The sequence below is a fragment of the Eurypyga helias genome, unplaced genomic scaffold, assembly GCF_000690775.1.
Source record: "Eurypyga helias isolate BGI_N326 unplaced genomic scaffold, ASM69077v1 scaffold16250, whole genome shotgun sequence".
Classification (NCBI taxonomy): Eukaryota; Metazoa; Chordata; class Aves; order Eurypygiformes; family Eurypygidae; genus Eurypyga; species Eurypyga helias.
Genome location: NW_010224502.1, coordinates 44,442 through 66,898, shown reverse-complemented (window position 1 = coordinate 66,898; position 22,457 = coordinate 44,442). Strand labels below are relative to the sequence as shown.

Sequence of the window (22,457 nt, the reverse complement as noted above, 5' to 3'; positions counted from 1 at the left end):
CAGGCTGAAGAAGCCCAACTCTCTCAGCCTGTCCCCATAGCAGAGGTGCTCCAGCCCTCTGAGCATCTTCGTGGCCTCCTCTGGACTTGCTCCAACCAGTCCACGTCTTTACTTTGCTGAGGGTCCCAGGGATGGATGCAGTACTCTAGGTGAGGTCTTATGAGAGCGGAATAGAGGGGCAACACTTATTGAAGGGTTTTATAATCTGCCAAAAAGACACCTTTGGAGATGGTTTGGTATGGTAGATGTGGTAGGACCTACCAAGATCTGGTAGGGAGAAATACCAGCTCTGTGAAGTTTTTCTTCACCTTTGCAAAGACTTCCTAATACATTTTAGCACTGTTGAAAAGTCTGAATCTCATTCGCAGAATTCACTGAAGAATGCTTCAAATAATCAGAATTAGGCAATTGCTTTTGCTATTAAAAATAGAGATCACAAGAAATGCACAAGAAATAGGGAAGTAAGGGTGTTTGAGAGGTTGTGAAGTCCATCCTCGTGCCTAAAGTGGGACTAGAACAGATAAAATTTGCTTTTCTTCTCCTCCACAGTTGATCTAATCCATCCATTTCCTTCTTCCTTCCCCTACTTTTACTTCTCCCCTTTCTCTTCTGGGTGCAACTTCAGTCAACAGATCTTTTTCCTTGTACTCTTAGTCTGCCCTTCCTCACTCCGAACTTAGTCACACGGGCATGGTACTTCACTTAAAATGTGAACATGCTGATTTTTTCACAAACCGTTCGTCTTCCCTTTTCTCCCCCACGGTTTTTGCATGTCACTGGCCCATGCTCAGCTTGTGATGGGGAACGGAAGGTGTATCGGTTTCCACGCCTGACATGCAGCCTGCACATCTTTTTCTGCTCAGCCAGGCGTCTGACGCCAGATGCCTAACAGCCCATCGCAGAAGGGCCCTTATAAGGCATACTGAGTAGGTGTGAGAGACAGATGTTTGCTCAGTGCAATGAGTAGTGGTGGCAGCATTAAAAATGCATGCCATGAAATGCAGAAGTGGTCCGTAACATCCTTTGAGTCCTAAGGTGGAAAGAGTCAGCTGCGTACGATGCAGGCGTTCGCTGCTGGGGGCCGTCGGTATTCTGTATTCACGTTTAAGAGCCGCACGGAAGCTGCCATCAGGTTTGTTGCTCAGTCATTCCAGGCTCTGAGCAGACGTGTGATTCTTGCCTTTTCAGTCTGAAATTACTTTTTTCCTTTTGATCTAGCAATATGTAGATTCTTACACGGTGTTGTGCTTTCAGATATCAAAGAAAGCAGACCATTTTTCAAAAGCTCTGCCTTTATTTCTAGTTGCTCTTCTTTGCTTCTTTGCAAGGCTTCTCTTTTTGTTACATTGACTAGTTTTTGCAAATGAAGTTGCCTGCCCATACTTCTTGCAGCATGCAGAAACTTCTGGGCCTGCTTCCGTCCCTAAAGGAAACGTTTGTGTTTTTTTCCCAAGACTTGAACTGGGAAGGCAACTTAATTTTTATCTGTAACCAGTTTTCTGCGAGTGCTGTAATCCAGTGTCTATGAATATGGAATTTAGGAACAATAAAAAAAGATATCTGTGTAAGGATTGTTTTATATATATATATGGTATTTTAATACTGACATAATTTATATTTTATACTTGTGTGGATAGAGTCTTCCTTTTCTCTTAGGTTATATCAAACCTGCCTAATTTAGTCAAAAATATTTTGAAACCAAAGGCAAGAATTTTAAAGGGATAAGTACAAAAGCGTAACTTGATTAAGGACATTGATCTGTTACAGTGCCAGTTCACGTCTCAATCTGTGAAGGTTTTTTAAATGTAGCATTACAAGAGATGTAGCAGATTTTGTATGAGCAGTACAGACAATATTGAAAAATGTTAGGAATTTTCCATTCTTAACTATTGCTTTTGGAAATTTTTAAACTAAAAGCTTTCATGGAAAGTGAACCTGGTAGCAGTCATGTTCTACTTGGCTTTTCCCATGACTTTGCTTACAAGTGTCCATACTGTCCGTTCATTCTCAAGATACACCTGTAAGAATTAGACAGCTGAGTTGTCCTGTCACAGTGCCATTCTGTGCAGATTTGCCTTTTTCACAGGAAGAAGCAGTTACATTCTGGATTTGCAGAGCAGAATTTTCCCATAGTGTTCTACTTTTGCGTCTACTCTTGCTTTCACAGACCCCAGAGAGCAGTCTGGTACACTTGGAGGAGATCAAGGAGAAGGGAGTGCAGCTGGGGCGGGCAGAGCCTTACCTTTACAACAGCATCAGCAAACGGTGGATAAAGATTAAAAAATTGTCTCTTGCCAAACCTTTTGGACATTTATTCATCCTTAAGTGCTTGATTTTACAAACATAGTTAATTTTCATTGTGGGGCTTTTTTAAAATTTTATTTTGGAGGAGAGTGAGTTAACATAGACCAATGCCCGAGTGTGAAAGGAAGGACAGAAATGTGTTCTGGAACCTAAGTAATTCTCAGCTGTGATCTTCAGCTTTCATGTTTTTTTCTTTCTCTCATGCAATAAAGATTCTTTCCAAATATGTAAAACAATTGCAGCTGATTAGGTTATAAGATAAGAAACACATAATGTTTGGATAGTGGTTTTGCATCTGGACCTGTTTGATGAGAATTTGTTGCCCTCTGTGAAATAAGTTGGTCTCACTCCTAAAGGGCACATCTTCAATTCATAATTATCTTCATCAAATAATTGATGATGTCAGCAGAGAAGGTAGTTTTAGAGGAACATAGTTTAAATTATTTTTGTTCTCAGGGAGCAGGGATGAAGCAGGACTCAGTGAAGGAAGGCCAAGACTTCTGTTACCTGTACTGCTCTGGTTTTGTTGATGCATATTAAACTTGATTTTGCAGGGCTCAGTATTTAGCCTTCACATTTTGAATGTGGAAGGTGTGATGTAAAATCATCTTCAGTTTGGCTACTAATTTAAAATTATTCATTTTAAACTCTGTTTTTCAGAGGAAGGAAACAAAGGTTATGGACCTGTTTTTGAGGAGCAACCCATTGATACCATCTACCCGGAAGAATCTTCAGATGGACAAGTTTCAATGAACTGCAGGGCTCGAGCAATTCCTTTTCCTACTTACAGGTAACTCTTGTTTTGATTTTCAGGTCTTACATATTTTACTCAGTGAGTATTTCAGGTTGTGGTATTTATTAAATGATTGGCTGTCTTAACAGGTTGATACAAAGTCTTCGAGGCAGGAAAAAATGGGGAAATAATTGCAGTTTTTGAGTAAAGATCAACCTTGACTCAGTTTGTCAGAATGCCAGACAGTGTTGAAAGAGATACATTCCTGATGTCTTAAATGTTTTCAGCTTTTGAAAAGAGTACTGATCCAGATTAAAAAAAAACCAAACAAAACCAAAACAAAATATCTTTAATGACCTTCAAAATATAACAAAATGACCTTTAAAAATTAATTAGGAGGGTATCTTTCTAGATTAGGCTAAGGATGACTGAGGTTTAAGTCCTTGTTTTTGATTCAGAACAGCTTTTTAATCATATTTCACACTGAAAGAAGGACTGGCTGTTGAACCTGGGTATTTTACATCTTATGTTGCTTTTGCATCCACCCAATTGTAGAGGGACACTCAGGAATGGGTCAGCTGTGCTACTGAAGACACGAAAAATGTTCCTCTGGAAAAAAGTTTCAACTAGTTTTAGTAGAGATTCACACATAACCTCTTTCACAATAATTGCGTTGTTACTAACAGGGCAGTTCTGCTTTGTTGTGAAATTCTGGAACATCCATATGAGTTTGTCAGCTGTTATCTGCTCATTATGTACAGAGGGTGTACTTAAGCTTTTCATTATGAAGACCATGACTTATTTACAACCTAGTCATGGTCAGAAAGCTACTGTCATCATACTAAAGGACAGATGCAACTTCTTGCCAGCAGAAGAGATCCATTTCATTAAACTACCGTATGATCTTCCCCCAGTACTCACTCAGTTGTGTTCCTAGACTCTGGCTTCTAAGAAAGAAAAAGCAGTTGAGTCCGCTCGCCATTCTTTTAAAGTTGTTATAGTATCGTGGTCAACTGTGGTATTCTTACATCAAAACAGCTTAACTAGATGCCTTTCTTTTGAAATATGTTTACAGGTTTTCCACATACACAGAACCACCTGTGATTAAAGGATTTGAGGGGAACTGGAATACCCCTTCTGAATATAATCCCTGGCTCTAGTACCTTTACAAGTTTTTCTGCGTGGCATTTTGCTGCTGCACTTGTTTGCTTTCCCAGTGATCAGAAAGGACTGGAAGTGTGGAGAGATCAGACATGCTTTGATTTGGTACTCTTCTGATATACTTACCCATCACTTCCAGTCTGTCCAGAGACTCCCCCACCCTGTCTGCAAGCTATGAGACATACCATTGGTAGAGTGATTACAGGCTCTATGTAAATTTTAGCATTCTTCTTTGTCTGTCAAAGGCTCTGCAAAATCTGAACTAGTTAAGTCACTCTGGAAGAATGGCCTTGCACCTCCAGAGCTCTTCTGTCTAGGAACAGATCTGACAGTTGTTGTTGATAGCGGATGTGATAACAGTTGCAGTGCAGAATAAAGCCACTTTCCTTGTTTTCTGACGCCGTTATTTTACTCTACCTCAATATATTGTCTCCATTTCTTAGCCCTCCAACAGTTCATGAGCCAAAATTTTCTTGTTTCAGATGTAGAGAAGTCCTTCGTGCCACTGTTTTTTTTTTTTTTCCTGACCATTCACCTCCTTTGTCTTCTTTTAGAAGTTCTGTATTTTCATTGTTTGTTAAGCATTCATCCACTCTTCCTTCTGTATTTGATAGTCCTTCACTTGTGCTAAAGTTCAAATACTCACTGCAATTTCTAGGAATCTGGTTTTCTTCCCTTGTCATTGCTGGAGCCTTCAGTGCTGCTAGGAAAGGAAACATACTTTCATGGGGACAAGATAATGAGTCCTTTAGTTTCCAGTCCTGTCTGCAAATCATGGACCTCAGTTTACTGTGCTGTTTCTCTCAAAATTACCTGTTATGCAAATACACACTGTTAATTACCAGAGACCTTTTTCTGTAGCACTCCTACCATCTTAGAGATTTCATACGTCTCTTGGTGGTTCCAGCATTTCTAAGGTTTCTTCAAACACCGTTTCTTCCTGTAGGTTCCCTTCGGATATAGCTTCTTGGATGGTTCCTAACTCATCTGCAGATATCTTTATATGTATATTCCTGCCATTTTACATCTCAGCCTGAAGAAACTCAAAAAAAGAGTGGAAAAAGAGAAGACCATAGATAGCTATACACTTTTTACTAATACACGTTCCCAAGCTGCTTATCAGTTTATAGGAAAAAAATCCCCAAATATTTCTTCCCGGTTCTAAAAGAGATATAACTTCTTTTAAATTCAGTATGTCCAACTGAGTGTCATAAGGTTTCTTACCCTGCATTTTCATGTGCAAGAAACACTACGTACGTATGAGAAACATGTACTGAACCTGGTAAGAACTACCCATGTGAATTACAATAGTGACAAACACAGCCTGTGTGGAATGAAGGAGGGGTTTTTGCCATCTAAGCAGCAAGAATATTGCATGACTATCATCTTCTTATGCTGCTGAGTAACTCTGTCTTACAAAATAATATAAATTAATACTGTACTCAGAGAAGAAAAGGATGTATCATACAAATCTGATTGTATTTTGGTCTTTAATAAATTCAGAAGAAAAGAATTTTTAATTCTACTCTTCACAGTTACACATTTGTGCAATGTTTTTCTGATCTCTCTCATTGCAGCATAAGCTGCCCTTGTGATATTCCTAGGTATTTCTGAATAGGGGATTTATTTGTAATACAGACATGTAGTATATCTCACAGAAATGAAGTGATATCTCTAAAATCCTGTAAAAGCTAAATGCTATTTACTACCTCTTGAAAATTCTACCATTTCACTGTTTATTTTTATTTTAAATTTTTGTTTGTTTTTTGTTAATACCAGCTCTGTCATTGTTTGTTTCTGACAAATGCAATTTCAGCTTCCAAATGGGCATTCTGTGTATTTTGGTACAACGTTTCATTAAGGAAGAAAGACATGGGTATGCACAATTATTTTCAGATATTAGTGCCTATCTTTGCCTTATGACAAAAATCGATTTACACTGCAGGAATGTTATGATCTTTAAATGTATTTAAGTTGCAGCTTTCTGAATTGTGCTCAGGAAATGTGCTTTTCAAAGAAGGTTATGGGCTCCCTCTTGTGGACAGAGTGATAGATATAAATGTAGACAAATCGTGAATACTGGCTCCCTCTCCCTGTGCCGTATCTTCGTTGAAATCAGTAGAAGTCAATAAGGGCTAGACCCAGTCCACGGAGTTTTAAAGTAATTAAGGTGGGAATGTCCTGCAATTTTTTTTTAAGTAGGTCTTAGACCAGGTGTGGGGCTGTTGCACAGACTCACTGGCACATTAGGCTTTATGAAACATTCTCATCCCCTGCAACAAGTTTGCAAAAAGCTCTTAGAGATTTCCTTAGTCCATACTTGAAAGGTGCAGAGGGAGTATTTTCTTAGCCAATTTGGCCTTAGATAACTATTAGAGGATATGTTTATAATCCTGGTGCTTGATCACTGAGAAGCTCACTCAAGGCCAGCTCTGTGCTATATGGCCAGCAATCGGGTTTTAATCTACATCACATCTTCACGAGGCTGAAGGAGACTGAGTCTATTAATGAAGTTTGTTGAATCTGTGCCTCTTGCTGAAGAAAAAATGAAAACATAAATAAAAGTATACTAATAAGATCCTGTATAGTTTATCAGAACTTAGGAGTAATTTTTCAAATCCTATTTCTTACCGGATTTGTTTTTCTGGGCCAAATCTTACATCTGGCTTTTCTTTTTTAATAGGTGGAAACTCAACAACTGGGATATTGATTTAACGAAGGATCGCTACAGTATGGTGGGAGGCAGACTTGTTATCAATAATCCAGAGAAATCAAGGGATGCTGGAAAATACGTCTGTGTAGTATCAAATATCTTTGGAACTGTCAGAAGCAGTGAAGCCACTCTGCGTTTTGGATGTAAGTCGATGTTTCAGTCACAATGTAGGAACGTTACGCGTAGCTTGAAATGCTCAACGTTTTACACTGCAGTGTTCTGCTAACGTGCTACAGCTCCACTGGTCTGTAAAAACAGTATCTTACGTGCCTTCATTTGCAGAGCTCAACATAAAATAAGTTTTGTAAGCATTTTATATTCTATAGCATTCAGCTGACACAACAGCCTTCTCAGTGAGTTGGTGTTAAATTATTAATTGAAGAGACTTACAGAGCCAGATCTTGAGATAATAATGTCCAGGCTCTTTCTGAATGAAAGAGTCACAGAATACAGACATGAATGGGGGCCTGTGATGATGAGGTGCTGCTGCCATGCAAACACAGCTGGGATGCCTTTAGGGGGAAGGCATGGCAGTCTTTAGGAAGGCATGCTCCCTGGCTCCTAGGCTACAACGAAGACCCTTCTGGGGGATATTTCTGTCATCTTCTGACAGTCATGAACTAGTCCTGTGAATGCATGCATATGCACAGACCTGCCCTGCCGACAGATATATATGCATTGCAAAGAACTGATGTACTGCATGAAGAGTAGTATAAAATTTTACCAACTGAAGACAGATTTGGGGATTTTTATTTTATTTTGCCTTAAGATGCTTTTTTCCCCAGATAAACTTCTTTGTCAGAGGAGACAAAGGGAATCCACACAAAAAAAGGGGTCCACTCTTACCTGGTAACCATGCACAAAGCCCTGTGGGCCCTTTAATTGTGACATTAAGTGCCTAGTGCCCCTCTTGTCTTCAGGAGCCCAAGGAGCACGTGTCACCCCTTACTGTATAAGATCAGAGATGAAGTGAAAAGTTCTGTATTCCCCTAGTGATTGTGGTACTCCAGGACCACGTATCTCATGAAAACTTAAGAGACTGAAAAAAGCTGATGGATTTCATAATAGTTGATCTAGTCTCAGTCTGCATTTTACCTGGCATAATTTCTAGAATGAATAGAAGGCCAGGTTGTTAATTCCTTCTAATAGAGATGACATCAAAATTCAATTTATGAGATATTTATTCATACCTAAAGCAGGCATCAGTCGTGCCAGTCCTGAGGAGCCAGTAGGATAAAAGCTATGACAATAGCTGTAGCTACTTAAAATGAAGCCAGTACACATAATAGAGGAAAGAAGTAGAATCAAAACAGTCTGAGGCATGTTTTCTGCCTACCAGCTCACAGACTGCATGAACTGAACTTTGATAGTGTGCTGCACAATTATACTGAACAGAACCCTAATATGTAATATTTAATGGTTTAAATGAAAATAGGGTAAGGAGCAAGGACTATAAGTGAAAAGATAGCTGAAACTGATAAATACTTGTTAAAAAAATGGTTCTGTCATTCTTCCTCACACTGTTGTGCTTGCTTCCCTCTCCTTTTCTATCACTTATAAAAAACATTTCCTTCCACAATCACTATTTCTAAAAAATCAATTAGAGAAATTTAATTTGAATAGAGTTGCTAAAACTAAGTGTTTGAAAAATGGCTCGCAAAATCTTGACCAGCTATAAATGAGCAAGACCTTTTGTTTTTGTTTTACTGTAAAATATACTGAAATTATGAAACAAAAGCCACACTCTCTCATAAACTTCATGTCAATTAATCCACCTGAGAGCAATGTCTTCAGCAGAACTGGATCATTTTAGATCCAGTGCTTTAAAACCCATTAAAATCCTTTTTAGCTGTTACATATATATACTCTGGAGGGAAGGAATTTTACCCTGCAGTAATATTTAGTGGCTTTTTGGGGTGTGCTGAGCTGGGAAATGATGTCAGAATAGTAAAACACAGTAATTTCATAGCAGAGAGGCTGCAAGAATGACAAGGAAGAAAAACTTCCATACTCACTAGATATTAACCGTATGCTTGTAGGAGTGTAGTGATTATGCTATTTCTAGCTAAAAATGAATGTATTCCAATTAAGAATTCATGGAATCATGGTTATTATAATTATTGGGTAATAAGCAAGTAGTGCTTACGCCAGGAAGACATCAAGACCCAATCAGAGTATAGAGCATTTCGTAAGTGGGAAGAAGGTATACAACTAACATCTCAGTAATTGTCTGACTTCCCTGCAGCTGGCATAGGCCATGCTATTTTGGTACAGACATAATGATTTACATATACAAGTTGCCTGTTCTATCCCATGTCTTTACATTTGTAGTGACTGTCCTAAAGTTTCAAAGATTATTCAAGAACACTATAAACAAAACGTCTAGACTTAAAATGTAATCTGGAAATAACTAAGATAACTTTTCACCAAACCCCACACTGCCCATATGCAGAGCAGTATCAAATTAACAGCAGATTTGTTCCGATGACTATAATATTCTTTCTGTCCTTGAACTTAAGTTTTAGGTAGATATCAGAGCCAGCCTTGGGAATTTAGTAGAGCTGCGTAGCTGCCTGCCACTGGAGAAGGGTGAAGTAATCTGAATGAATTTAGCTTAGGTGGTTTCTGTGGTAGAATATTACATTCAGCAGCTGTGCACTTGGCTAGTAATGCTGTACTGTTCACAGCACAGTAGCCTTTAGAGCAGAACTCCAGTCAGGATCTCCACAATCTCACTGCCCTTAGTGACATGGAGAAGCTTCACAAGAGATGTTCCCTGCCTTAAGGTGTTTGTAGTTTAATTTCAGACTGGATACACAGAATGAGGGTGAAAAGAATAAGCAAAATGCAGTTATTGACCTAGCTGAAGTTGCTCCTACAACTGTTGTCTTATCACTGCAGATACCACTACTGTTCTCCCACAGTCTGTGGGATACATGTAGCTCCATGAAGGACTTGGTTCTTTATCCTTTTACCCTGCTGCATGGAAGTTGGTTTAAAGAGGGTCAGCTAAGGTTTCTCCTCGAATCTGAGCCACTTCTGCCCCAAACCTCTGGCAGAAAAGATTTGTCTGAGCTTACTGCTTACCAATCCTTGGAGTTGTCAGGGAGGACAGCCATGTCATTTTAAAGAAGCCACTTCAAGTTGCAGTAGAGAATTAAACTTGCATTTTAGAGAAGGCAATTGAAAAATAACCTAAAATCCTTTTCCTTTCTCTTCCTGGGATTCCTTCTTCAAATGTAGCTGTAGCTCTTCTGATTGCTCTTACGGATGCTATCTGCACCACTTGCATTTGTGATTATGATGACTAAAATATTTTTTAAAAATTCATTGCACTTGATAATGAAAAAGTTAAAATGGGCAAAACTGGCATTATGGGTCCACACCTATCTATCATATATTATTGTATTTCTATATTAATCTCTACAGGGCTGAAAAACATAATAAAAAATATTATAGTGAAAACCCCAGCTGCCTCCCCCCCTTCTGTTTTTTAAACTAGATCTGGATCCTTTTCCACCTGAGGAACGCTATGAGGTTAAAGTACGAGAAGGAGTTGGAGCAGTGCTTCTTTGTGAGCCCCCTTACCACTACCCAGGTAATTCAACTCAAGGTGCTTCATTTTCAACTGCTTAAGAGTAGAAGACTAATACTTAATTCTAAAAATTTCCTTTCCATTTACTTAAACAGTAACTTTTATGAAGCTTGAGAATCACCATTTAGGTTAGGTTTCCATTTTGAATAAATGCTTGTAGTTGACTGTATGTAACGGGTATTTTTGAATTTGCAAATAGGTTTCAATACTACAAATAAAATTACTCAGACTAATCTGGGTAATAGAGGGTGGACTTGGCCTACCATTCAAAAGACCTGAGTGCATATCCCTGTGTCATCACAGACTTTCTGTTGGCCTTGGACAGGGCCCAGCTTCATTCCACCTTATGGAGTCAACTCAACAGAAACGATCATGGGCTCCTGTTAAAATCATGGAACAGAAGTAGGCACACCCAGAGGGTCAGAGATGAGGTGATTTATGCTCTGGAAGTGCCTTTTTGTCATCATTAGCTACTGAAACGCTCTGCAGGATTATGCCTGCAACTTCAAGCAGCAGCAGTTCCATCATGAGGGCTGAATTTGGCTGTTAGCATATCTTGCCATGTAAAATGGGCTAATATTTTAATTTTCTTACCCTGTGTCTAAGTATTGCACAGAACTGAAGAACTGAGACATATTTCTAGTTAAAATAGGTTTTGTCTAAATCACAAGACTGGTGCAGGCTTCCCAGCTTCTCAATTGTGCGAGATCAAGATCATCTGCCCATCACCTCCCACCCCTCTCCTGTTCCTGTGGGAAGACTGTGCCCAAGGGCAGCCGTGCACACTGTAGCTGGGTCCCCAGTAATCTGCACTTATGGGAGCAGCACCCCGATGGCCATTGTAGAAAGGTGTTAGCTGGCTACTGAGACACGTCTATTTTCTGTCATGTAGCTGCGTCTCCCAAAGAAAAGATCTATAAGCTAGAAATCAGAGTGAAGTAATTTCTGTGCAGACAGTATTCTGTGCCTTAAGTATCTGATAGTACTGGTTTTTAATATTGACTAGAAAATATTTTTCTCCAGATGATCTCAGTTACCGCTGGCTTCTCAATGAGTTCCCAGTATTCATTGCTTTGGACAAACGACGATTTGTGTCACAGACAAACGGCAACCTCTACATTGCAAATGTAGAAGCATCAGATAAGGGCAATTATTCGTGTTTTGTGTCCAGCCCTTCAATAACAAAGAGTGTATTCAGTAAATTTATTCCACTTATTCCACAGTCTGATCGTAAGTATTTATTGGAAATACTATGTACATGCAGTGTTCTGTTTGCATTGTAATTTTGCTAGAATCACAGAATCATAGAATGGTTTAGATTGGAAGGCACCTTAAAGATCATCTAGTTCCAACACCCCTGCCATGGGCAGGGACACCTTCTACTAGACCAGGTTGCTCAAAGCCTCATCCAGCCTGGCCTTGAACACTTCCAGGGATGGGGCATCCACAGCTTCTCTGGGCAACCTGTTCCAGTGACTCACCACCCTCTCTGTGAAGAACTTCCTCCTGATATCTAATCTAAACCTCCCCACTTTCAATTTAAACCCATCACCCCTTGTCCTGTCACTACAGGCCCTTGTAAAAAGTCCCCTCCCAGCTTCCTTGTAGCCCCTTCAGGTACTGGAAGGCTGCTGTAAGGTCTCCCTGGAGCCTTCGCTTCTCCAGGCTGAACAAGCCCAATTCTCTCAGCCTGTCCCCATAGCAGAGGTGCTCCAGCCCTCGGAGCATCTTCATGGCCTCCTCTGGACTCGCTCCTTTTGTTGGGGCCCTCAGAGCTGGATGCAATACTCCATGTGGGGGTCTTGAGCACAGTAAAGGAGCATTCATCTCCCTTGTCCGACTGGCCACACTTCTTTTCATGCAGCCCATGATACAGTAGTTTTCTGGGCTGCCAGCACGGAACATGTTGTATGTGATGTTGAGCTTCTCAGCAACCAGCACCCCCCTAAGTCCTCCTCCTCAGGGCTGTTCTCAGTCCATTCTCTACCCAACCTGTACTTGTATTCAGGGTTTCCCTGACCTAGGTGCAGGACCTTGCACTTGGCCTTGTTGAACTCCATGAGGTTGGCAGTGGCCCACCTCTCCAGCCTGTCCAAGTCCCTCTGGATGGCATCCCTCCCATCCAGCATGTCGACTGCACCACACAGCTTGGTGTCATCAGCAAACTTACTGAGGGTGCACTCAATCCCACTGACCATGTTGCTGATAAAGATGTTGAGTGGTCCCAATACCGACCCCTGAGGAACACCTTTTGTCACTCATAAATACTTTCAGACCTGCAAAGGGAATTATATGGCAAGTTAAAATGGCTGCTACACAATGTTACTTAGTTTTCCAGATACAGAGGTCCAAATCATTCCCTCCACAATGAAAACTCTGTTTATGAAATCTCCCCAGATTAATTTACAATTTTTTTTTCATATCATCAAATTAAAAAGAAATAAAAAAGAATTCTTGTCCCCCAGTCCCCATCTCTCTTATGTGATAAGCCCCTGTATTCATCCCAAAATCTTTAATATCTTTTCTGGTTTTGGCATTAGTTCTAAGGGATATGACTGTAAACAGAAACTGTATGTAAAAGTTGATGAACAGATTCAGGAATTATTTTTTTTCCCAGGAAATTGCCCATGAAAATGGAAAATCCTTTTCCTCTGTTGAAATTTCCTATCCAACAGTGGCCTAAGGGTTTTGTGTTCCATGGCCACTCCCCCAAGACACCTCTGTGCCTTTGTGTCACTGGATTAGTCTCTGCATTTCTTCATGAAAACTGCATGTTTTCCAAGTAGTTCCCTTTTGCCACTTCAGACTGTCAGTTACTAGAGTCTCATAAACTGCTTATCAGGATTTCAGTGCCCTTTTTATCCATTAAATGATCCACATTACAGTGAAGAACTGTGATTGAATTTGGGTAATTACAAATCAGTGATCTTTGTCCACATTTTCCATGGCCAGTACTCACACTGAGATCTTCATCTAGAAGAACTGCAAGGAGTCCTACAGGGATCACCAGTAGGTAGATTTGATTACACTTGCATCCCTGTGCCCTCATTAAGACGTTTGATTTGCTGGCTTTAGCTCCTTCATACCCTTACTAAGATAATATCAGGCTTAAATTCACAGTAATTCAAAATACTCCACCCAGTAAAAGAATCTGTGGAAAAGAGAGACTCAGTCTTTTGCCTACCCACAAACAGAGTACATCACTGTACTGCAAATGCAAGTAAATGAGTTTCTGTTAAAGCATTCTGCTGTAAAACTGTTAGGCATTACCAGAGGAAGATAACTAGTTGCTGAACAAAAAAATTCTGCCTTTAAAAGTTCGGGACTAAACCAGACTTCATGGCTATTTATTCACTCTAAAGAAGAATTTTGTCTGGATTTTTAAGAACAGTTTTCTTAAGTGTGGAAGTTTTAATACTTATTAATGTATTTCTGCCATGCCTTTTCTGAGAATCTCTTTTTTCATGTTAGGTGCAAAATTATATCCTGCTGATATCAAGGTGAAGTTCAAGGACACGTATGCTCTCCTGGGGCAAAATGTGACACTGGAGTGTTTTGCTCTTGGGAAGTAAGTGTGTTTTAAAGTTATTGTAGAGCACCTTTTGCTTTCATATTCCAGGGAATGAAAATACATGTTTCATCATCAAACGCTTTTTTTGTAGTCTGCAATTTACCAGCCAGTTCTTGAACGTGCTGATTTGTACTTTCCTGTACCTTTCCAAGTCCGGTTCCTGAACTTCGATGGAGTAAATACCTTGAACCCATGCCAGCCACTGCTGAGATAAGCATGTCTGGGGCAGTTCTTAAGATCTTCAATATTCAGTATGAAGATGAAGGCCTTTATGAGTGTGAAGCTGAAAACTCTAAAGGAAAAGATAAACATCAAGCAAGAGTTTATGTACAAGGTAGGTGGAACAATTTTATTCTTCATGATCTATGTCGCTTTTGCTTAGATCAGAAGTATCTGTTGTGTTCTCACACGATGTCAGTGCTGACTCATTGCATCATCCTGACACACTGCTGTTCAGTAGAGCAAAATGAAAACTCGTGAACTGAATGGCAGGCATAACATTTGTGTATTAATTGAACAACTACTCAGTTTGGTTATGATAGCTGTATATGCACCTTGACAGCAGTGTCTGTTACAATTAATACAATTATGCATAACAGAAAATACACTGAGAGTACTTGAAATAACAGCTGGGAAGAAGGAGACAGCATTAGATTTGTTAGGCTTTCTTGTTTCCTCATTTTGTTTGCCTTTTCTAGCAGTCTTAGCTCCCTTATTAGCTACAGTCAATTCTTTATTACTTCAGCCTCTGTCTCTTCCCCTTATGGGTTTGGTTAAATGAGGGAACCAAAACATTGTGTCTTATTGCTCATAGTGGAATCATCCCAAGGAACCTGACTGAGACTTAGCCACAAAACTGTGACATGAAAAGATCGTACGTAACATCTGAATTACGTTGGGAAGATTTCTGTCTCTTTTCACTGTTTGTGCCAAATATTTCCTTAGTTAAGTGCTTGAATTTCAGTGGGATAAATTCAAAAGGGACATGGGAAGGTTGTTACTGGTTGCTATAGGTTAAACTAATAAATAGATTTGTTTGCTTAGTGAAAGCTGAGACATTTTCTGTATAGATTTCCTAAATATCTTCTCTGTACCAAGAGAATATTTTCCTTGGAGACCCTTTCAGTAGATAGATGATTTTGCCTGATTTCATGTAATTCAACTATCATTTTTATGGCGTTACTGAATAATTTACGCAGGTCCTGTAAGCACTAACATCTTTTATCTTTGGACATTCATTATGGCATTATTTCAATTCCATATTTTCTTCTCATAGAAATAGTTTGAAGTAATTTTGAGTCAGTGAGACAAAAACATCTTTGCTTCATTCTTTCTTTTGCGGGTGTGTTGCTGAGTTATCATTCCTTTGTGTGGCCTTTGAAGTATCATGGAAAAAGCCGTGGAATTCATAGATTGTAAATGCTAATTAAATGTGCCTCTGCTGTATTTACAAGTATCATGGTTTTTATTCTTCAGCCTCTCCTGAGTGGGTGGAACATATTAATGACACAGAGAAGGATATAGGCAGTGACCTATACTGGCCTTGTATAGCTACAGGCATGCCTATTCCAACAATTAGGTGGTTGAAGAACGGTGTCTCGGTAAGTATATTGCCATAGTTAACACAGAATTGATTGTTTAGCCAATGGAAATTTTGATTTTTTGAAACATGCATTATTAAAAGGTTAGAAGAAAATGAATTACAGTGATATGAACATTCGCTGATTCCGTTTGCATTAGGGATTAAAACATGTTTTTTAAAGTTTTATCTCTATCTTCTCTTCAGTTTTGAAGTGCATTTCTTCAGACTATTTAAAATTCACCTCTAAGTTGTGAACTTGCCTTTTTATGACATGTTGGATATCCTTTTTTCTCCAGGCCTTTATAAGTAAATGCTATGTTTTTCTCCCTGGATAAAAAATGTCTATCGGCTTCACTCTAAAAATAATCCTTTTTTACCACATGGGTATGTCTAAAAGCATAAGAAAAAATGGGAGTCAGTAGAGACAAGAGAAGAAAGGATCATTTTAAAATGATCAGTGGTGCTCCTATATCATGTACTTTTTCATACTTTTTCTAGCCACAGAATATTGCAAAATTCCATTATTTTAGGTGATTTGAAGTTTAAATGAGTACCATATGTTAATTCAAGTGTATTGCATTGGATGTGTTGTTTAAACAAAGTAGTTTTTCTGTCCAGACATTTCAACAAGATATTTAATATCCATTGCTTGTGCTGTGCGATACGCCATTAATGAACAAAGAGGATAGAAGAGGGCACAGTGTAGTGCTGCGTCTGTTGAGCTGTGGTGACACTGGTCTTGGAAAGCAAACAAATAACGGCAACAAGGCAGCATTGTTTTGGCTGTGTATTTAAGAAAAATGTGGGAGGTTGGAGGGAGAATAGGAGTATCACCATCTGCCATATGGACGTGGCTTAAACTAGAAAAAAACAATGCTGTTTTCTACCTTTGGTGGTTATTACAAACAAGTAATTTAGCAAGTGAGTTGCTTGATGGTCCCCGTTGCACTTGACTTTCACTGACAAAATCTGCATACTGGATTGCAGAAATCAGTGTGGAATTCTACAGTAGTTCAGCAGAAGATTATACTGTGTGTTAATATTACGATTTCCAAATGGAAAATAGGAAAAATGCTTAAGTTTCCTTGAGAATATATCTTGTTTCTAAATTAGATAATTTTTACTTAGGTATTTCACTTAGCACAAAACAAAGATTTTGTGTAGAAAATCTGATTTAAATATTTTTCAGTAAAACAGTACTGGGAATATGATTCCCTTGATCTATTCTTTTTTCAGATAAATAGTATTCTTTTAATCTTCCACTACTTCATACACTTCACAGAGTGGTAGGGGTTGGAAGGGACCTCTAGAGATCATCTAGTCCACCCCCCCTGCCAGAGCAGGATCACCTAGAGTAGGTCACGCAGGAACAAGTCCAGGCGGCTTTTGAAAGTCTCCAGAGAAGGAGACTCCCACCACCTCTCTTGGCAGCCTGTTCCCCTGCTCTGTCACCTCACAGTGAAGAAGTGTTTCTTCATGTTCGGGTTGAACCTTCTGTTTTCCAGTTTATGGCCACTGCCCCTAGTCCTGTCACTGGACACCACTGAGAAGAGCCTGGCCCCATCTTCCTGACACCCACCCTTTAGATATTTATAAGCACTGATAAGATCCCCCCTCAGCCTCCTCTTCTCCAAGCTGAACAAACCCAGCTCTCTCAGCCTTTCCTCATATGGAAGGGGCTCCAGACCCTTAATCATCTCAGTGGCCCCTTCACTGGACCCTCTCCAGCAGTTCCTTGTCCTTCTTGAACTGAGAAGTCCAGAACTGGACACAGTACTCCAGGTGAGGCCCCACAAGCGCAGAGTAGGGGGGTAGGATAACTTCCCTTGACCTGCTGGCCACACTATTCTTAAGGCATCCCAGGATACCTTTAGCCTTTAATTCAGTTGATTCATATATAAAGTTTAAAGTTTTTCAGCTTCATTTTCACCAGGAAACAGAATTTAACAACATGAACTTTCAAAAAGTGATTGACATTTATTTGTAATTTACAAAACACTGCACTTTGTGCATTTTTATACAGTTTTTTTAGAAATAGATCAAATAGTTGATTTTGATTTACTGAATTTTCTTTTTATACTAAAACAAAGTAATAGAAAATAATTTATACTACCTCCTGGAAGAATCTACTGAAAAACTACCTCACTGGGACTCACTTTGCCTTTTCACTCTTGTAAAACAGTGTCTGTAAAATATAATACACTAAGCATGGCAAAACTAAGCGTATGTGCACAAAATTAATTTCATTTCTGGTTTCTTATTTCTAAATCAGTAGAGTTTGTATTGGTGTGGTAATGGTGGACTGAAGAAGAGATGTGTCTAGTGCCACTCAGTTATGATTTTCCAGAAGAATATCAGTTGACACTGAATCTTTCTTTAAAAAAAATGTTAACACATTATCACAAAGTCTGAAATGTAACCTGCGTAAAATAAAGTCTCATCAGTGCCTGAATGTTGTGTGAGGGACTCTCTTCTGAACAGTCACTAAAATAAAATGCAGAAACATGGATGGCTGTGAATTCTTCAGCATGCATAGTCTATATGAATATCTTGTTGTTTTATTGATTCTGTGTTTTAGTTCCGGAAAGGTGAACTAAGAATACAAAGTCTGAGCTTTGACGATGCCGGCATGTACCAATGTATAGCAGAAAACACGCATGGAATTATTTATGCAAATGCTGAACTGAAGATTGTGGGTCAGTGGGATTATTTGCTCTATTTGCTGTTTGAGGTTTGAGTAAGATAGCAGTCGTATTTGCAAGCATTGCTGGGTAACAGATTCCTGTGAGGATAAAGGTAGGAACCCTCACTCAGACTAGGTGAGGATTGTATGTTTGCTCCCTAGCTGGGTTTTGGCAGTGACTTGAGGAATCAAGTAGCTAATCTGTGGGGAATGTTTGCTGTGTTATTTCTGATGTTTGACTGCTGCTGTTAATCTCAGAGTAACTGTTAGTGCAGAAATTATATGAAGGACAGAGCTGCTGTCTACCCTCTCAAGCTTGCAAAAGTGGTTGACTGCTTTCTTTTGCTCACCTTTGCTCACTCCTCTGCGGGGCAAAATCTGCTTTTTTAGAAACCATGTTGTCAGTCACCAGGCCTTTGAAGATATTTCTCTTCACTTTCCCCATTGCTTTTGCCTTTTGCAACCCTTTAAGAGCAGCTGCAGTGTTTGTGTGCAATATAGCTGCTCCATTTGATGGCCGGATCTAGCTAGTAATCCATTGTGTTTTCCTAAGGACCATCCTATTGAAAGGTTGACTTTCAGATCCAGAGTGCTCAGGCCTAATTTCCGGCGTTTTTACTGCTATCATTAGAGCAGGCATACTGGGATGGGACATGGCTTTCCAAGGAGATTTCCCTGCAGTAGTTACCCTGGATTCTTTCCATCTCATGCTTGCTCTAGCCTTTCCCCAGAGCTAAACTGTTGTTGAATGCCCCAACCCATTGCACAACAGTACTTATCTTTAACTGTTCTTCCACTACTATGTACTCACCACCAGCCCGGATTACCCAGAAATGAGCACTTTTTGCACGCACATTTTCAAAATTCAGTGTTGGTAATGTGTGGATGTTTATCAGAATTTTTTTCTGTTCTGCTGTAATTAACTATGATCCCCAATTTCACAAGCTGTACACACACTTGCTGGCATGATTGACAATGACAGTACACCAAGATGCAAAATAATGAAAAGCATTTTTTCTTTTATTTGCTTAAAAATAAAGAGAAAATTAGTAAGCAAAGGTCTGAACTCAGATGCATTACTGTGGTGCTTGCTACAATCATGTCTCCTTACTCCTGTACATCTGAGAGTGCACCTAAGACCAGCTGGCCAAACAGAAAACTACAAAGAGGAAGAGCACAACCTTAAATTTGCTAGAGGGGGGGGTTAAAACCAGTGAAAAGTCAACCCAACTATTCTTTGAAAGTATGATTGAGTGAGCAGCTTTTTACAGAAACTGCTCTCCGGGAATCTGAAGTTTATTAGGGCTGATCAAAAGGCCTTTGAAAGGGAGGAACTTTCTGTTGATTTCAGTGGACTTTGATCTTGTTAGATTAAACTTAGATGGAAGTTCAGAATTCAGCAGAAAGAAACCTCTAGTGTAACACAACATAGAACTACATAATGATTTTTCCTGAATCCTTTAGATCACCATCTGCTTATCAGCACATCTCTGTAGTGTTACTACCTTTTTCTCACCAGTCTCAATAATGGACATTTTTGCACAACTCAACAGTTCTGTCATTTACTTCATGTTGCAAACAAACTGTATTTGGCAGGAAAACATCCCTAACAGCAATGTTTGTGTTATTTTTTCCTTTCAGCTTCACCTCCAACTTTTGAACTGAACCCTATGAAGAAGAAAATCCTAGCCGCTAAAGGGGGCCGTGTAATCATTGAATGCAAGCCGAAAGCTGCTCCTAAACCAAAATTCTCCTGGAGCAAAGGAACAGAATTGCTTGTGAATGGGAGCCGGTTAGTATTGACTGTTAGTGGACACTGTGAGTCTTAAAAATGCTGCCTTCTGTTTCTATTTATCCTGTAGGCTAGTTCTCACTTTTGCAGACTTCAGGGGCAGCAGAACATGTCATTTCAGGAAAACAGTATGCCAAAATGTTACTGCCAGGATTGATCCAAATAACTAGCAGGATCTCCAACTGGAAGCAGTCTGTTTGGTGCTGTTCACATTTTAGAATTGAATTGTACCACAAAACTAAGAAAAAAATTCGTATGACTACAGGTGGAGGGAAGTGCTCTTCCTCCAGCAATGTGAGGCATCTAATCACGCCACAGACTATTTAAATATTTCTTACTATAGGAGTGTTGAAAAATGCGGTAGTTAAATGTGAGCTTCCAAGAGATGTTTGTGGTTTGTTCTTTCACTTGCTACAATTCCACTCAAAGTATTGCTTTGTAATATAAAACCAAATTTCTCTTGATGTATTTTTTTTTTTTCCTTTCAATAGCATACGTATCTGGGATGATGGGAGCCTTGAAATTATCAATATCACAAAGCTGGATGAAGGTCGCTACACTTGTTTTGCAGAAAATAACCGAGGAAAAGCTAATAGCACCGGTGTTCTAGAAATGACAGGTAAACCTCTAAATTGCATTAGTTTGTTTCAGGTAGAATCCTTTAATGCAAAATCACTAATCTTTGTTCCAAAGTAGCACTACTTTTGTAAACCATTTCATATCTTTTCTTTCTAATTTAGTTGCTTATTAAACAATGAATTGGTGCTTTTAAAGCATATTGCTCGGTAGAAACTGGGTATATTCACACCAGTTCTGAGACTGCATCTCGATTTTCAGGGTTGATTTTTCAATAACAGACTATTAAATCTGATCCATTAAATTGACACATTTTAATGCATTCATTCAATTTGGTAGCTTAGCGCTCAGGCTAAGGTATGATTCTCAGGACATGACTCAAACAGAAATGGGACTTTTACTGACCTTCGTTATTCTTTTTTTGGTTTGTTTTGGGGTGGGGTTTTTTAGGGGTTTTTTTTGTTTGTTTTTTTCTTCTTCCTGTTTGTTTGGTTTTTGTGGGGTTTTTTTGTTTGTGGTTGGGTTTTTTTTCTTCTTCTTGTTGAGGTAAGCAAGTTGAAGAAAGCATTGCCGTTAAAGAAACAAGCATTAAGTTTGTGAGATAGGGTCATATAGCTATAGAATCACACTACTAAATTCCCTTTCTTTCTGAGTGTTAGTATTTACAGATTGTCTACTGATATCCTTAATTGTGTATTTTAAATATGATGTCAAATAAATAAACAGCTGTAGAAAACAAACTGGAAAGAGGACATTCATGAACAACAGAATCTATCAAGTATCACTGATAGCAGAAGTGTCATTTATCAAACATTTTTTAATGTCTATTCCAGAAATCATGTTGGATGTGACAGCTCAATGCCACAATATTGATATACTAATGTAAAACTTCATCTGCATCACCAGATCATGTGAAAGCATTTTTTTCTGGCTGACTTATACTAGATTTATTGTACCAAAAGAATTGTAAGGCTTTATTTTGATTCATCAGATTTGTTTAATGTTTGCAGTTACTTTTTATCATCATCTGCAGTTCTATATGTCTTAATATTACCCTCAGGCATTTAGTTAGTTTGAAAGATTATGTGAATATATATACAGCCCCTTAATAATTGTATCATACCTTCTGTAATCACAATAAACATTTGCATGCTAAAGTCTCACAGTGAAACACGTAAACTGTATGTTTATAAATCTTATAAACTAGGTATAAAGAATTTTTAAATTTTGGAGAATTCTGCTCTGATTCCTCTAAAAAGGAAACCCAAAAGACTAAAACTCCCTTGCATCACAGCAGATGACATATTACAGAATTATTTTCACATTGTGGACCGTAATGAGTGTTGACAAAGAATGCTTTGAAAATGGTATTCCCAAGCACATTGTATGGCCCATAAAACTTCTCAGGCATTGCCCACGACTACCGGAAATTAAAAATTTAAATCTGAAGCTGACAGGCACTGCAAAGTCTGATGGTTTTCCCCACATGCTGCTTGTTCACTGCCACTGGAGCACTCTTTCAGTAACTTCTGAGAACTTTACGTACACATTTAGAAACTCACTGAGGGTAGAACCAAATGCTGAATGAACAGGCACAGTACTAGAATGGAGAAAATAGCCCAAGCATGTGTCCATAGCTAAGTCTTCGGAGATAAGACGTTAACAGGTTGCTCCAGTGCACTATGAGTTGCTCCATTCTGCAAAAGCCAGTAGTTGTGCCATCCTTGTATTCTTGGTGTTAAGCAGT

The 22,457-nt window shown here is 39.0% G+C and overlaps 1 protein-coding gene across 1 annotated transcript in view; it reads left to right on the top strand.

The window, feature by feature from the left end:
- The window catches only part of CNTN1 (contactin 1), a gene marked incomplete at its 5' end in the record, with an annotated part of 69,990 nt that overhangs the window by 4,108 nt on the left and 43,425 nt on the right, over window positions 1–22,457 (top strand). The window contains 10 exons of the mRNA XM_010161750.1: window positions 2,953–3,094; window positions 6,882–7,054; window positions 10,414–10,509; window positions 11,530–11,736; window positions 13,978–14,074; window positions 14,230–14,411; window positions 15,554–15,678; window positions 18,238–18,355; window positions 19,984–20,134; window positions 20,626–20,753. Of these exons, the coding sequence (XP_010160052.1) occupies window positions 2,953–3,094; window positions 6,882–7,054; window positions 10,414–10,509; window positions 11,530–11,736; window positions 13,978–14,074; window positions 14,230–14,411; window positions 15,554–15,678; window positions 18,238–18,355; window positions 19,984–20,134; window positions 20,626–20,753 (1,419 nt within the window). The remainder of the gene's footprint in view (window positions 1–2,952; window positions 3,095–6,881; window positions 7,055–10,413; window positions 10,510–11,529; window positions 11,737–13,977; window positions 14,075–14,229; window positions 14,412–15,553; window positions 15,679–18,237; window positions 18,356–19,983; window positions 20,135–20,625; window positions 20,754–22,457) is intronic.